At 43.0% G+C, this 15,222-nt stretch overlaps 1 protein-coding gene across 11 annotated transcripts in view; it reads left to right on the top strand.

The window, feature by feature from the left end:
- znf512b (zinc finger protein 512B) overlaps positions 1-15,222 on the top strand; it is a 50,580-nt gene that overhangs the window by 30,901 nt on the left and 4,457 nt on the right. For 6 of the 11 annotated variants that reach the window (XM_086213819.1, XM_086213817.1, XM_086213818.1 and 3 more), the window contains 10 exons: positions 4,078-4,577; positions 5,121-5,252; positions 6,033-6,160; positions 7,345-7,437; positions 12,065-12,163; positions 12,627-12,866; positions 12,966-13,286; positions 13,477-13,578; positions 13,755-13,817; positions 14,711-14,809. In XM_086213819.1, coding sequence (XP_086069945.1) covers positions 4,078-4,577; positions 5,121-5,252; positions 6,033-6,160; positions 7,345-7,437; positions 12,065-12,163; positions 12,627-12,866; positions 12,966-13,286; positions 13,477-13,578; positions 13,755-13,817; positions 14,711-14,809 — 1,777 coding nt within the window. The remainder of the gene's footprint in view (positions 1-4,077; positions 4,578-5,120; positions 5,253-6,032; positions 6,161-7,344; positions 7,438-12,064; positions 12,164-12,626; positions 12,867-12,965; positions 13,287-13,476; positions 13,579-13,754; positions 13,818-14,710; positions 14,810-15,222) is intronic. The other 5 variants (XM_086213824.1, XM_086213823.1, XM_086213820.1 and 2 more) reach the window with 4 other exon arrangements.

Below are 15,222 nucleotides of genomic sequence, written 5' to 3'. Positions count from 1 at the left end.
AATCATTAATCAAAACATTACGGTGGTGGTGAAAGCTGGACAGTTGCTGGAAAAATTGGCCTGACAGTTACAGAGCACTGTATTACATAGGACATGTTTTGGGTAGCAAACAAGTTAAGAAGCCCATGTAGCTCCTGAGGACAGAGTTGCTGGACTTGGTGAAAGAAATATGAGAGGCAGAGAACATGTTAAGCAACGCAAGGGACTTTCAGCAGGACATGAGGAATCAGGACTCACTCCTGCAGGGCCTGATTTCTAAGATGCCAGCTCATGCTCGTGCTTCTGGAAAAGGTATTAATATCCAGCGTCACCACATGACAGTTCCACCTCAACACATCTGGACTCGTGGAGTCTTTAGACCCACTGGTCTCATCATCCTTTCATCAGCTAGACCTTTGTTTCCTTAGAACATTTTTGAACTTTGTAGATAGTTTAGCTTTTTAATATTTATTTTGAACTTTAAATTGTCTACTCTTTTTTTTCTAAGCAGTTCACTGCATACGACTGTTAGTAAAATTTTATATACATGACACTGTTGAATGACACATAATAAACTTCCTTCATTTGATGAATTTAGTGTATTTTATTCATTCCATTACATGAAAATTATTATTATAGTTTAAGTGATCAAGGAGGCTGTTCAGGATCTAAAAGTAATTAGTGGAATGTTTTCTAAGCTCCCAAACTTTGTCGTTGTTATTGTCATTGTCCTCCGCTTATCTGGGTCGTCCGGGCAGCAGCCTCAGCAAGGAAGCCCAGATTGTCCTCTCCCCAGCCACGTCCACCAGCTCTTCCGGGGGAATCCTGAGGTGTTCCCAGGCCAGCCGAGAGATATAATGTCTCCAGCATGTCCTGGGTTGGCCTCAAGGCTTCCTTGCGGTTGGGCATGCCTGGAACACCTGCTTAGGGAGTCATCCAGGAGGCATCCTCACCAGATGCCCGAACCACCTCAACTGACTCCTCTCAACATGGAGGAGCAGGAGCTCTACTCTGAGCACCTCCCGAATGACTGAGCTTCTCATCCCATCTCTAAGGGAGAGCCCAGCCATCCTGCGGAGGAAACTCATTTTGGCTGCTTGTTTTCATGATCTTGTTCTTTCGGTCATTACCCAAAGCTCAAGACCATAGGTGAGGGTTGGAATGTAGATTGACCGGGAAACTGAGAACCTCACCTTTAGGCTAAGCTCCCTCTTCACCACAACGGGCTGGTTTAACACCCGCATCACTCCTCCACCTGAAGCAGGACCCCCCCCAAGTTGGCAGACAACCCTTTTCCGGCTGAGGACCATGGCCTCAGACTTGGAGGTGCTGATTCTCATCTCAGCTGCTTCACATTCGGCTGCGAACTGTCCCAGCAAGAGCTGGAGGTTGTGGCCTGATGGAGCGAAGACGACAACATCATCTGCAAAAAGCGGAGATAACATCCTCCCACCACCAAACTCGACCCCCTCCTTCATCCGCTTGCTCCTAGAAATTCTGTCCGTAAAGGTTATGAACAGAACTGGTGACAAAGGGCAGCCTTGGCAGAGTACAACTCTCACCGGGAACAAGTCTGACTTACTGCCGGCAACACAGACCAGACTCTCACTCCTCCGGTAGAAAGACTGAACGGCCTTTTGTAAGGGGCCATCCACCCCATACTCCCGGAGTACCCCCCACAGGGTGCTCCTGGGAACACGGTCATAAGCTTTCTCCAGATCCACAAAACACATGTGGACTGGTTGGGCAAACTCCCATGCCCCCTTCAGCACCGTAGCGAGGGTGAAGAGTTGATCCATGGTTCCACGGCCGGGACGAAAACCACATTGCTCCTCCTCAATCTGAGGTTCGACTATCGCCCTGACCCTCCTCTCCAGTCTCCTGGTGGAGACGTTTCCAGGGAGGCTGAAGAGTGTGATCCCCCAATAGATGGAACACATCCTCAAGCACTCCCCAAACTCTGTTTCCTCCATGGAATACGTGTTGGTGGGATTGAGGAGTTCCTCAAAGTATTTCTTCCACAGCCCAATTATCTCCCCAGTTGACGTCAGCAGCCACCCGTCCCCACTGTAAGCAGTGTGAGCAAGTTGCCACCTTCCCCCCCGGAGGCACGGTTTGCCAGAACCTTTTCAGAGCTAATTGATAGTCATTCTCCATGGCCTCAGCAAACTTCTCCCACGTCCGAGTTTTTGCCTTGGCAATTACTATCGCTGCACACCGCTTGGCCTGTTGGTACCGGTCGGCTGCCTCCCACAGGCCAACCATGCTCTGTAAACCTCCTTCTTTAGCTTGACGGCTCCCCTCACCTCTGGTGTCCACCAGCAGGTTCGGGGATTACCGCCGGGACTGGCCCCAGCAGCCTTATGGCCACAGCTCACAACAGCCACCTCGACAATGGCAGAGTGGAACATGGCCCATTCAGAGTCAGTGTCCCCCACTGCCCCCGGGATGTGGTCAAAGCTCTGCCAGAGGTGGGAGCTGAAGTTCATTCTGACAGGTTCTTCTGCCATGCGTTCCCAGCAAACCCTTACTACTTGCTTGGGCGTGCCAGGTCTGCGTGGTGTCTTCCCCTGCCACCTGATCCAACTCACCACCAGATGGTGATCAGTTGACAGCTCTGCACCTCTCTTCACCTGAGTGTCCAGATCATGCGGTCGCAGGTCAGACGATACGACTATAAAATTGATCAAAGGCCTATGACCTAGGATGTGCTGGTGCCACATGCACCGGTGGGCATCCTTATGTTTGAACATGGTGTTAGTTATGGACAAACTGGGACTTGCACAGAAGTCGAATAACTGCACACCACTCGGGTTCAGGTCAGGCCTGCCGTTCTTCCCAATCACGCCCCTCCAGGTCAGGCTGTCATTGCTCATGTGTGCGTTGAAGTCCCCCAGTAGGACAATGGAGTCCACAGTCGGGGCACCATCTAGCACCCTTCCCAAGGACTCTAAAAAGTGTGGGTATTCCGCACTGCTGTTCGGTACAGCGCAGACAACAGTCAGGACCCGTTCCCCGGCCCTAAGGCGTAGGGAAGCAACCCTTTCGTCCTCCGGGGTAAACCCCAATGTACAGGGAGAGAATTGGGGGGCTATCAAAAAGCCCAACCCGGCCCTCCGCCTCTCAGCCGGAGCAATTGAAGTGAAGGAGAGAGTCCAACCCTTCTCAAGAACTTGGGTTCTGGGCCCTGAGCTATGTGTTGAGGTGATGCCGACTTAATCTAGCCGGTAACGCTCAACCTCTTTCACCAGCTCTGACTCCTTCCCTAAAAGCGAGCTTCCATGCCTGGGGATCAGACAGCCAAGGCCCCCGCCTTGGACTGCTGCCCAAACCATAACGTAATTACGTAATTATCTGCTGTTTCCCGTCATTACCTGTCAATACATGTCTTATTCACTGGACCCTTCCGGTTCCTCCTACAGGTGGTGGATCCACGGGGGGAATAGTCCATGTATCCCTTTCGGGCTGGGCCCTGGTGCCCCTCCGTGCTGGGTACACAAACTCCTTGGTCTATCTTCCATGAGGGGTGTGTTTAACCGTTCTTTGTCTGGCCCTTCGCCTAGGACCAGTCTGGCTTGGGTGACCCTACCAGGGACAAAATGCCCTCGACAGTATAGCTCCTAGGGTCACTAGGGCACTCAAACTCCTCCACCACAAAAAGGTGACAGTTCCAGGAGGAGCTCCCAAACTTTCTTGTATTTAATTGTGGGCAGAATTTAAACCTTAAAATATGACAGTTTTTTTTAATTGATTTTTTAAAAATTATTGTTTTGAAAATGTCACTGTCCGAGGCATGTGTTCAATGTCACTATCAAAGCTGGCACTTGTCACTTTTACACTGGACCCTGGTGCTAACATTACACGTAATTATCTGCTGTTTCCCGTCATTACCTGTCAATACATGTCTGATTCTCTGACCCCAGGAGCTGTGCAGTGTTTTGCTGTGTCTGTGTGAGCTTTTAGATAGCAAAAGATAGGTGCGGCAAAACACCACATTCATCGGGATCTGTGTAAAAATCAAAGGCTAGTCACTGGCGGACCCTCTACTGTGGCTCTGACATGGAGTCTCTATGTAAAAGCATATTCTGTTTTTTTCAGGCCTATGGAGAACAGCTCCCCTTCCCCAGTGTTCTTCAAACTGAAAAAGATTCATGAGGCGTCCACCCCCACTCAGAATGGGGAGCTTGCCCACCAGAAGAATGAGAGGAAACAGCACAGCTATAGTCAGCCTTCACTGCAGAGTCATCAGTCCCAGTCAGTCCAGCCTCAGTCCCAGCAGTCAGCCAGCCAGAGCACATCATCTGATGCTGGGGGCAGTGAAAGCGAGGGGGGCAGTCTTCCCCCTTCATACCCTGATGAAGACCCAGAGCGAATGAGACACAGTAAAATTACAGCATTTCTTTTGCAGTCGAACACATATACTCACACACCCACACACCCACACACACACACACACACACACACACACACACATATATTTGTATTGTATATGTTTGATCCTTTTGTATGCTGTTCTCTTGAGCCAGGACGGAAGCAGAAAACACCTAAAAAATTTACTGGAGAGCAGCCTTCTATCTCTGGAACATTTGGATTAAAAGGTGAAGCCCAATTTTTCCCTCAGCTCTTGCTCATATATAGTTTTTAAAATCCATCATGATAAGACAGCCATCTGCCTCATTGCATGCCTCTGTTTATTTTCTCATGAGTTATGAACCATTTTACCAAAATACTTTCTAGAGCAGGGGTTGGCAACCTTAAATACTCAAGGAGCCATTTTGACCTGATGACCATAGGAAAGAAAACATCAGGAGCCCCAAAACTATTTTGACATCTCAAATGAAGACAACCCCACATATATTGTTTTTGTTGCCATTATGAATTCAATGAACTGCTATGGAGTAAACGAAATTCTATTTCTACATGCAACAAAAACTTCTCTTCATAAACTTTTCTTTTCTTGGATTTATCCATGGTTGGGCTACCATGCAGCTAAGCTGCATGCAGCTCCGGGGCCGCAGGTTGCAGACCCCTGTTCAAGAGAGTATTAATTACTCTGTGTGTGTGTGTGTGTGTGTGTGTGTGTGTGTGTGTGTGTGTGTGTGTGTGTGTGTGTGTGTGTGTGTGTGTGCGCGTGTTTGCAGGTATGACTAAGGTGGAAGAGAAGTTGAAGGCGGGCCGGGTGAAAAGACATGAAGGGGGTGGATTCAGTGACGAACTTCAGAAAAAAACTCCAAATCAGTCCTCTAAGAAAGACTCTGCCACAACTAGTTCTGGTGAACATGTAGATCAAGTTTTCAAAATGGATTTGCCCATCAAAGGGATTGATGAGATTTTTTAACATCTTTGTCAGTATATTTGTGTTTTTTGCACCAATGCTAAACTTGATGCAAAACTCTGATGTCGTGTCAGAAACATCTTTTGCTTAAAAATACATCATGACATTAGGCAACTCACAACTAACTGAACCTTACCATTTAAATACGTCTTATCTAGAAGTAATTTAGTCCATGAGCAAATAATATTGACGTAGCATAAAGCTGTCAAATCATCTCCATCCGATCCAAGTCACCAATATTCAAGTCTAGCATTAATATGCATTTTGGTTGATATAATCCCAGGTGGATGACTCTGGATAGTAATGTCAGTTTGCACTTGGCTTTAGAATGTCTCTTGACATGTGTCTCGTGCTTGTAATAATGATAAGATCGCATATCCCGTAACTATATGCAGATAAAAACGTTTATCATTTCCACTTGCAAGGACCAGATATGTTAGTCTTAACCAGGGGGGATTACCAAACTGCTCTTTATGAACCTACACAGCTGAAAATTTGCAGTTTCCGGGAAAAACAAATTGCCAGAGATGTTTTGTGTAATGATAAAAATATATCTGATTATAAGTGAACTAACCTTCCACTGACATGGAACTGAGTAGGTGGTCCTTGAATATGGAAATATTTGCCTAGACATTACTAAAAGAATGTGTGTGTGTGGGCACCTTCATTGTTACATGTTTGTGGACTGACTCAAGGTGTAATATTGTCATGCATCTAGGTCCTGTTCCTGATACTCAATGGCAGAGAGTAATCTCTGAGCGAGGTGAAGTGGTGTGTCCCACCTGCTCAATAGTCACCAGGAAGACAATCCATGGCCTAAAGAAACACATGGAGATTTGCCAGAAGGTCAGTGAGCAAAAAAACTGTCAATCAAAGGGGGAGGGTCATAGGTGTCCTGAAGGCCTCAGTCATGACACAATTGCATAATTCATCAGTGATAGACACTTCTTCAATAGTAACAGAATTGTTGATAGAAAACTAATTTCAGATGAACAAACAAACCTCAAGCATGGTTCACATTATACATTATATTGCATGATAATGGAGCATAAACAAACAATTAGTCATGTAACAAGTGTGTTGTTCAGTTGTCCGTCCATATGTGACATGACAGAAACATTGTGGAATGAGGAAATTACTAATTGTTTGATAGAAATTACAAAGGCTCCAGTTTGACAGGCATTATTTTTCTGACTGATAAAGCTGGTTGAGGCTGCACGGTGGTGCAGTGGTTAGCACTGTGGCCTCACAGCAAGAAGGTTCCGGGTTCGAGTCCTGGCTCGTGTGCGGGATCTTTCTGTGTGGAGTTTGCGTGTTCTCCCCGTGCCTGTGTGGGCTCTCTCTGGGTATTCCGGCTTCCTCCCACCATCCAAAGACATGCAATTTGGGGACTAGGCTGATTGGATTCTCTAAATTGACCGTAGGTATGAATGTGAGTGTGAATGGTTGTTCGTCACTGTATGTTGGCCCTGCGATGGACTGGCGACCTGTCCAGGGTGAACCCTGCCTCTTGCCTGTAGATGCTGGGATAGGCTCCAGCCCCCCCGCGACCCTTACTTGTAAGGAATAAGCGGAAGATGACGATGGATGGATGGATGAAAGTAACTAATTTATATCAATCTTTTCCCATGGACTAGTTAGAGTGCCAAATGACTCAAGGCCCTCAGAGAGACATGTGCCATTGTCATTGCTCCTGTGGCCTTTGTGACACTTTTAAAGTGGCATTCTACCATTTGATAGCGGCAAAATCAACACATAAGCACTGGGTCACTCAACATCAGAACACGTGTCTCCAAATCAATATTGAAGGAAGGCAGGAAACATACAAAGAGAATACTGTGTTTTAAATTGCTTTTTTCTGGTTATGGGTTCAAATATGCAGTTTGGATCCCAGTTGTCCACTGAAAACAAAATCTTTTTGATTATAGAAGAAATGCTAGTGATTTGATTGACAGTAAAATAAATCCAGCAAGATTGGACTTCATTTAATAGAAATGTTATTTGATCTGTTGGGCCATCAACCCCTGCAGCTCCAGGATGCCCTGAAGTGCCAGCAGTGCCACAAACAGTTCAGGTCCAAGGCTGGCCTCAACTACCACACCATGGCTGAGCACAGCACCAAGGTACATGTGCAGGGACAAACATGCATGCTCCAGACCTTTCACACCAATAGTCTATTTTCTTCAGTCCATGTCAATGGATGAGCTTTGTTGCATTTTTTTTATCAGTCTTATTAGTGGGCATTGTACTATGTGAAGCATATCAACAAATGACACAAGGTTATTCAGGTTGTTCATTTATTCAACAAGAAAGATAATACCACAGCATTTTGCGATTTATATAATAGCCTCAATTATGACATAGCATGACATGAATTAAATTGCAACATGTCAAACTAGACAGGAGAGATGATAATTATTAAAAACAGTTGTGTTGATTATCTCAGAAATTACTTGCTAGTTACTTTACTTTGAAAAATTTTTTTGAATTGAAAATAATTGACTGAAATTGGTTTTAATTTAATTGCATTCATGAATTATTACACTGCAGCCACCCCTCTTCACGCTGTGTGAAGCAGAGCTTTCCCACATATACACATATTCCATACTTCCATTGTAGGATTAGCATCTGTTTTCAATCCACAATGCACTTTGTTGGGCTTTGGCTTCTAGATTAGGTCCTATTTTGATTCTGATTGTATTCTCAGCAGAAGGGACCTGAACCAGTGTTCACTTGGAAGCAGATGTCTCAACCTTTCAGGATCACCATGGTTTGACTGTTGGGTCTGACAAAGAGCCAGACTGTGGTCTTGGTGTTTTTGTTTGCACTAAACAGAAAGTTCTGGACAGAACAGGATTGATCTGAAAAGAGCCTAACCAGTATCAGTGATGTACCTCAAAGTTTTGAATGGTTAATGCCACTCCCAGAATGCTGGGGAATTCGGAGTATGAGTTACTGTTCACTTTACCAAAATGTTACCCACATTCACAAGAATTTCAAGCTTAAATTTGACACTATGTCGAAATCAACCATACACTACCACTAATGTTAGTTTTCCCTTGGTCTGACAAAGAGGGATTCTGCATGTTGATGATTCACATACATGGACATTTAATTTCACTCAAGTGACACTGCAGTGCATTTTGTCTGTTGTATGATCATTGCTAGTTGTGATAGTCTCTGGTAAAAATGTTCATAAAGAATCATAAATTACAAGTTGGTGTTTGGCATTGTTGTCCTTAAATGTGCTCTAAGCCTTGTTGCATGGTTTCAGCGTGATTTCATTTTTGTCTCAAATTGTAGGCATCTCCCCTTGATCCGCTAGCTGCCTGCCCTCTGGAGACAACACAGGGCTTACAAACGGCAAACAGAAACTGAGTGCACAGAATGTGCACATAAACATAACAAACTTTGTTCTAGCCAATCACTGGCAAGATGGTTGGGGATGAGGGTGTTAGTGCACGTGCATACATTGGGGAATAAGCAGAGTCGATTGAGTTGACACTTGAGTTATGACACTCGGAAGCCATTTTTGAATTTAATGGTGTGTTATTCCGAACTTACTCTATAGGTCCTACCTAGCACCAGCATTGATTCCAGGAAGGGAAAATTCTACAAAAATGTCTCTTTCACATAAGCTCATATAATAATTTAAATTTTTAACCAGAGGTAACTCATAATCTTACAAAATCATTTTAAATATATCAGCTGTAACTCATAACCTAATACCGTAATGATATTGTATAAAGACTTTGAATATAAATTTATTCATCGAACAGTTGAGTTTGCTCACTCACCTTCGTGATGTTAGTGCAGCTCAGATCCAATTTCCACATCAATGTGTGTTCATGACAGTTACAGAAATATGAGGAGAGGCGAGCTTGCTCTGTTTTTGTTTGGTATTTACAACGAACATCAACGGAAGTGACGTTCGTTGTAAATAAAAGGTTTTAAAGGTTCAGCACAGTGGCCAAATTTGGTATATAATGAACTTTGTGTATCTAGATCTGTCTACTGTACCCTTCTAAAATGACCTCCATTCAACACACACACAACACACACACACACACACACACACACACACACACACACACACACACACACACACACACACACACACATACAGTACATATCCCCCCACTTTCTTCCCTCCTAATGTCTCTCTTCATGTCAGTTGAAGAAGAGGACTTGACAGAGTAAAAATCTTAATAAATCCCATGGCTTTGGCCAAATCTTACATTTGAAGTAAGATTATAGTTGTAGAATTTGTCCCGAATCCAGTAATACAGGTCGGAAAGTGGTCAGACTTATAGTGTAGAAGTTAGAAGCCTTTGTTTGACACAAAGTGTCAGTGCACCGCTGGGAGCTGTGCCTGTAACCACCCCTCCCCCGCCCTCTTTGCCAACTGTGGCCTGTGAATTTGAGGAGGGATTTCAGAGTGTTTGTCTTGTGAAATATGCTCATAAATCCCATGACTTTGGCCAAATTTTGCATTGGATCTCACATTTTTTGTATGAAAATTCTTCCTGAATGATAGTGGTGAGACTTATATTTTAGATGTCAGAAGCCTCAGTTTGACACAATGTATTTGTCTGGAGATAGCCTCCCCATTGGTTTACATTGTAAATTGCAAAGTGGTGCAGCCACTTTGGGGGCTTACAGAATCCAAACCATTTGAGTTATTACAAAGTTCTAATAACTTTTAAGTTTGAAGGTGATTCCATTAATGCCCGAGGAGATTGCGCTTGTTCGGGGTCCAAAATTGGGGAAAAATCTTGCTTTCTAGTGCATATTGTGGACTTCCTGTTGGATTTAGGTCAGGAGTGTCAGTGTATGATTTGTAGGTCTTGATGAGATCAATAATTGAGTTTTGGTTCCATGTATGTACGACACTCCTATGGGCTGTGGCGGACATTTTTTAGTCAAGTCAAGTCAAGTCAATATTATTTATATAGTGCCAAATCACAACAGAAGTTATCTCATGACACTTTACAAGAAGAGCAGGTCTAGTACCACACTCCTTCAATGAATTTACACCCAACAATTCTCCATGAGCAAGCACATCAGGCAACAGCGGCAACGAAAACCTTCCTTTTAACAGGCAGGAATGTCGAGCAGATCCAGGCTCAATGAGGATGGCCTTCTGCTTTGACCAGTTGGGGGGAAAGAGAGCAGGAGAGCAGGACAGAGACAAAGACAGATAATGGAGGAAGACAGATATACAGAAGGAAAGAGTGGGACAGAGATAAAGAGAGAGAGAAAGGAAAGAGACTGATGGACAGACAGGGATTTGAGCAGGTGGTGCTACGGGTGGCAGCTTGAGCCTCTTCAGGTCTGTCGCCTCCTCTAGCAGCACCCAGGATCTGGGATGCGGGGAGCCCCAAGGCTCCAGAGAGGAAGATGAGTTAGTAACACATATGAGTATGATTTATATATGACACATATGGGAGGACAGAGAGGAAAGAGAAGAGGAGAGAGAAGCCCAATGCACCATGGGAGATACCCCGGCAGTCCACGCCTATAGCGGCATATCTAAGGGCTAGCCTAAGCAGCCCTAACTATAAGCCTGATATGAGCCACCTAGGTGTCGAACATATTTTGACACTTTAGGGGGTTAATTTTTACATTTTATGAAACTTTTCATCAGACCTGATGTGTGTATCAAATTTGTTGAGTTTTTGAGCATGTTTAGGGGACAAATTGAGGTTTAAAGTGGCAATTGCCAGTTTCAATAAGGTCTTTGCCCCATATATATATATATATATATATATATATATATATATATATATATATATATATATATATATATATATATATATATATATATATACTGTGTGTACATGTATTGTACATACAGAGTATGTGTTCAGAATCAGAATTATGTCTTTCACTCTGTGTTTCCAGTGTTTCAATAGGTCAATTTAATGCTATACTACCTTTAAAACAGTTAAGAAGTACATTCATATACTTTATGTAAAGATAGTTTATTCCTTAAATTTTGTTACTAGTTTTATCTGTTGTCTTTGCACAAGTTAAGAAATGTGATAAGATTAATAATATTATTTAATATAGTGTTAGCACTAACTCTGAACTAATTGTGTTGTCCTCATGGTTACACGGCCCAGTCCCAGTGCAGTGTGAGATGATAGAGCAGGCTGACAGAAGGACGGGGATTGCCCACTGAATTTAACCTTGATGTCAACTACTGCCCACTGTCTGCCTTTTCTCTCATTCTCATGCTTTGTCTTTTGTGTTGTGCCCATAGAGTCATCAACTATACATGCTTGAACTAGTTTCAGGGTTTCTTCTCCTGCAAGTTCAGGTTTGAGTTTGATTTGATTAATGAAGTTCTCTTGCAATATATAATGTCATCCTTCCCTTTATATGAAGTTAGGGTTGTGTGTATCAGTCATCTCAGTTCCTTCTGTGTGCATTAACAGATGAGAAATCTGGCTGCAGCTGGATTTCCCAGTAGGCTCATACTCTCTCCAGTCATCTGCGTGTCTCCTCTTTTTTTCCCTGGTAGCTCTGCCATCTGTTGCTCTGGTCTCAGCTGCGGTTTGGCACAAGTCAAGACTTGAGTGAAAACACTAGTTTGCAGTTGTCACAAACATGGTTTGAGTTACAATCACCTCATCATGTAGCCATTTGAGGATCCTGGCACAGTGTGAACACAGAACATGGAAAATTCATTTTCATCACAACTTCTTTTGGGATATACCATGCAGTGTTGTGTTTGTTCACCTTTAGCCCTTTTGGGGCCAAGGAAAGACTGGGGACGAGCATGAGGACAGAGAACAGCTACGCGGGGTGCTAAAACAGATGGGACGAATCAAGTGTCCTAGTGAGGTATGCACTCCTGTCTTCCCATGTCCCTTTCAGTTCCTCTCATTCTTTGACACTCTTACTGACTGGCCTACCTTTCATGCCATGTTTTCCTCTCTTCTCCTCTGCCAGTTTCAGTTTGTTTTGTCACTTTTCCTCTGGCCATTTTTTTGCCTGCCATCTTCCACCATTCTCTCTTTTTTTCTTTTTGCCTTGTTTATGATATGTTGCCCAAAACCATATCAACCCTCTGGTTCCCATTACTCACACTTGAGAGCAAAAGGCAGAAAAGGAAGGAGAATAAACTGCAAAAAATAGACTGTCTTCAGTGAAATGTCCTCAAGTGGAAAAATAAGCAGTTTTATCTTTTAAACTTTAAACACACAATAAAGCAGATGTGTTAATATTGTTATCCACTTACTCCAGTTTACTTATTTATGTTTTTCTGTCATGTTCTGTCTCTAACAAATATTCTATACATTTACAGGGCTGTTCAGCCTACTTCTCTAGTCTGATGGGTTACCAATACCACCAGAAGCGTTGTGGAAGAGAGTTCTCCGATGATGAGAAGCCTGTGTTTCTGTGCCAATACTGTGGGAAAACATATCACTCCAAGGTTGGCAGAGACTACCATGTACGCACTGAACACTCCCCAACCATCACCACCACGACACCTAACTATAACAAGGATATCACTGACACCAATAACAACACTGGCAAAGAGAGGGTAAGATAGTCTTCGAAGACAGTAGAGGGCCTGGGTCTTGTTGAGTTTTTAAATAAGAAGCCTACATGTTCAACTCAAATTGTCCTCCTGCTTCTCCAGGTGGTTTCCAAGGAGTCTCAATCAGGAGGCAAAAGGGAGCAAAACCAATCTGAAAAGGTGGAGGGACATGAAAAAGGACCCTCCAACCAGCTTAAAGAGAAAGAACAGGAAAAAGACAAGGACAGGGTGCGAGTCAAGGAAAAGATAGCACAGAATGAGGGCTTGGAAGAGGACTTTGAACGGACCCCCAGTGGCCGGGTGAGGCGCCGGTCTGCACAGGTGGCTGTCTTTCACCTGCAGGAGATTGCAGAGGATGAGCTTGCCAAAGACTGGGGCACCAAGCGCCGCATCAAGGATGACCTGGTGCCTGACAGCAAGAGGGTACGTACATGGAGTGCTCCAATTTATGTGTAAACAGTGATCCCAGATGTGACCCGGCTCACACTCAGCTGCACTGATTACTGCTCATCATCATCATCATCATCATCATCATCATCATCATCATCATCGTCATCAAAAGAGCTATCAACACTACTACAGAAGTACATGATAACTGCTCTGTTTTGTTTAGCTAAACTACACTCGTCCTGGCCTCCCCAACTTCAGCCCAGAAGTACTAGAGACCTGGAAAAACCAAGTCAAGGAGAAGGGCTTCATCTGCTGCACCAATGAAGTAAAAGATCTGTTAAATGGGGCACCATATATCGGAAATGACTGAAAAAATGTTATTAGAATAGAACATTACAGTTAGTATTTTAACACTGAGCACTAGATATATATGAAGGGTATTGAGCTCACAGGACTTGAGTCCTGAAGTTTGTTCCCAAACTATTTTTGTTTTATTCTCAGAACTGTGAAGCTGTCTATTCCAGTGTATCTGGACTGAAAGCCCACCTTGCCAGCTGTAGCCAGGTATAAACACCCACTCCCAATACCACCATACTACCACTCCGCAGTAACAAGAATATAATTACACAGAATTTCCTCAGTTTTACAATATCAGGTCATTGTGATGTTGCTCTCATTGTGCTCCTTGACAGTTTCATATTAAATAAAAAATTATTTCCAAGCCCAACAAACACAAATTAAAAATATATGTATCCTGCAATTTTTATACAGTTATATAATGCACATTTTTACAGAACTAATTTAGATGTTCTCAACAAAATATGTTCATCCTTCATTCGCAAGATTTCTCAGTGTCTAAAATTTTGAAGCAGGTAGGTTTTTGATGATTCTGTAAATACAACCTTTGGTAAAGGAAAGTGAGAGCAGTACACAAAAACATATAAAGAATACATATGTTTACAATCGGAAAATGCCCAATCGCACCTTTGAAACTGTCAGAACCAAGTTGGATACCCATCGAATGCTCAGGGAGGACTAGAATGAAGTGGTCTCTATGGTAGAGTTGACATTGCCCAGAAAGACAATACCATGGGTAAGGAAAAAGAGTAGTAGGGACTTCAGCTGATGAGTCAAAGTATAAAAGAACTATCTTCAGCATGAAGTTGGTATTTAAGATGGTTGAGCTCAGTGTCATCAAGTTACTCTGGATTATGTAAATAGGCATCAGCAGCTGAGACACCTGACATCCACAAATCAGTAGAATTTTTTTCGAAAACACAAGGAACAATCGTCCTGACACAGACCAAACATGAAGAGTGGTTGAACCAAATAAATTTCATCTAGTCTTTTGTGTTTGTTTTTTCCTGTTTACATTTTTTTTTAAATGAATTGATCAAATGATAAGTGTTGAATTATTTCCTGTACTTGTTAATTTTTTATTTGCGTATGTGTTGCAGGGTGGAGGTGAGCTGGCAAAGTATACGTGTCTGATCTGTCAGAAGGAGTTTAGCTCAGAGAGTGGTGTCAAGTACCACATCAGTAAGACACACTCACAGGTGGGTCAGTTGTTTCTTTGTAGGTAGCCTTGAAACAATGTAATTTTTTTGATCATTCTAAATTTTAATGGCAAGAAAAGACAAAATTATTTTTATAGCCCATTTGACACCTTAGATTATTTTTTCAAATCTGCCATTATAAAATAAAACCAAATTGTACAGGATGTCAAAATTATCTTTCGATAACAAGGATTTGATCTGCAGAAGACAATGTCTTTATTCAGTATACTACATTTTATTATTCATATATAAATTATATAATATTTTCTTAAACTGTCAAACATCCCACAATTATTTTCAATTCAAATCACTTTATTCTGCCCACAGGGGCAATTTAATAAAGCATAAAGTAGCTTACACTGACATTTGTCTAGTGGCAATGATGGCCAAACGCAGAGACAAGGAGAGCAAGC

The sequence above is a fragment of the Aulostomus chinensis genome, chromosome 9 (assembly GCF_037954235.1).
Source record: "Aulostomus chinensis isolate RoL2024-O1b breed Wild chromosome 9, RoL_Achi_v1.0, whole genome shotgun sequence".
Taxonomy (NCBI): Eukaryota; Metazoa; Chordata; class Actinopteri; order Syngnathiformes; family Aulostomidae; genus Aulostomus; species Aulostomus chinensis.
Note: the sequence above shows the minus strand (reverse complement) of the source record. Positions and strands in the feature narration are given on the sequence as shown.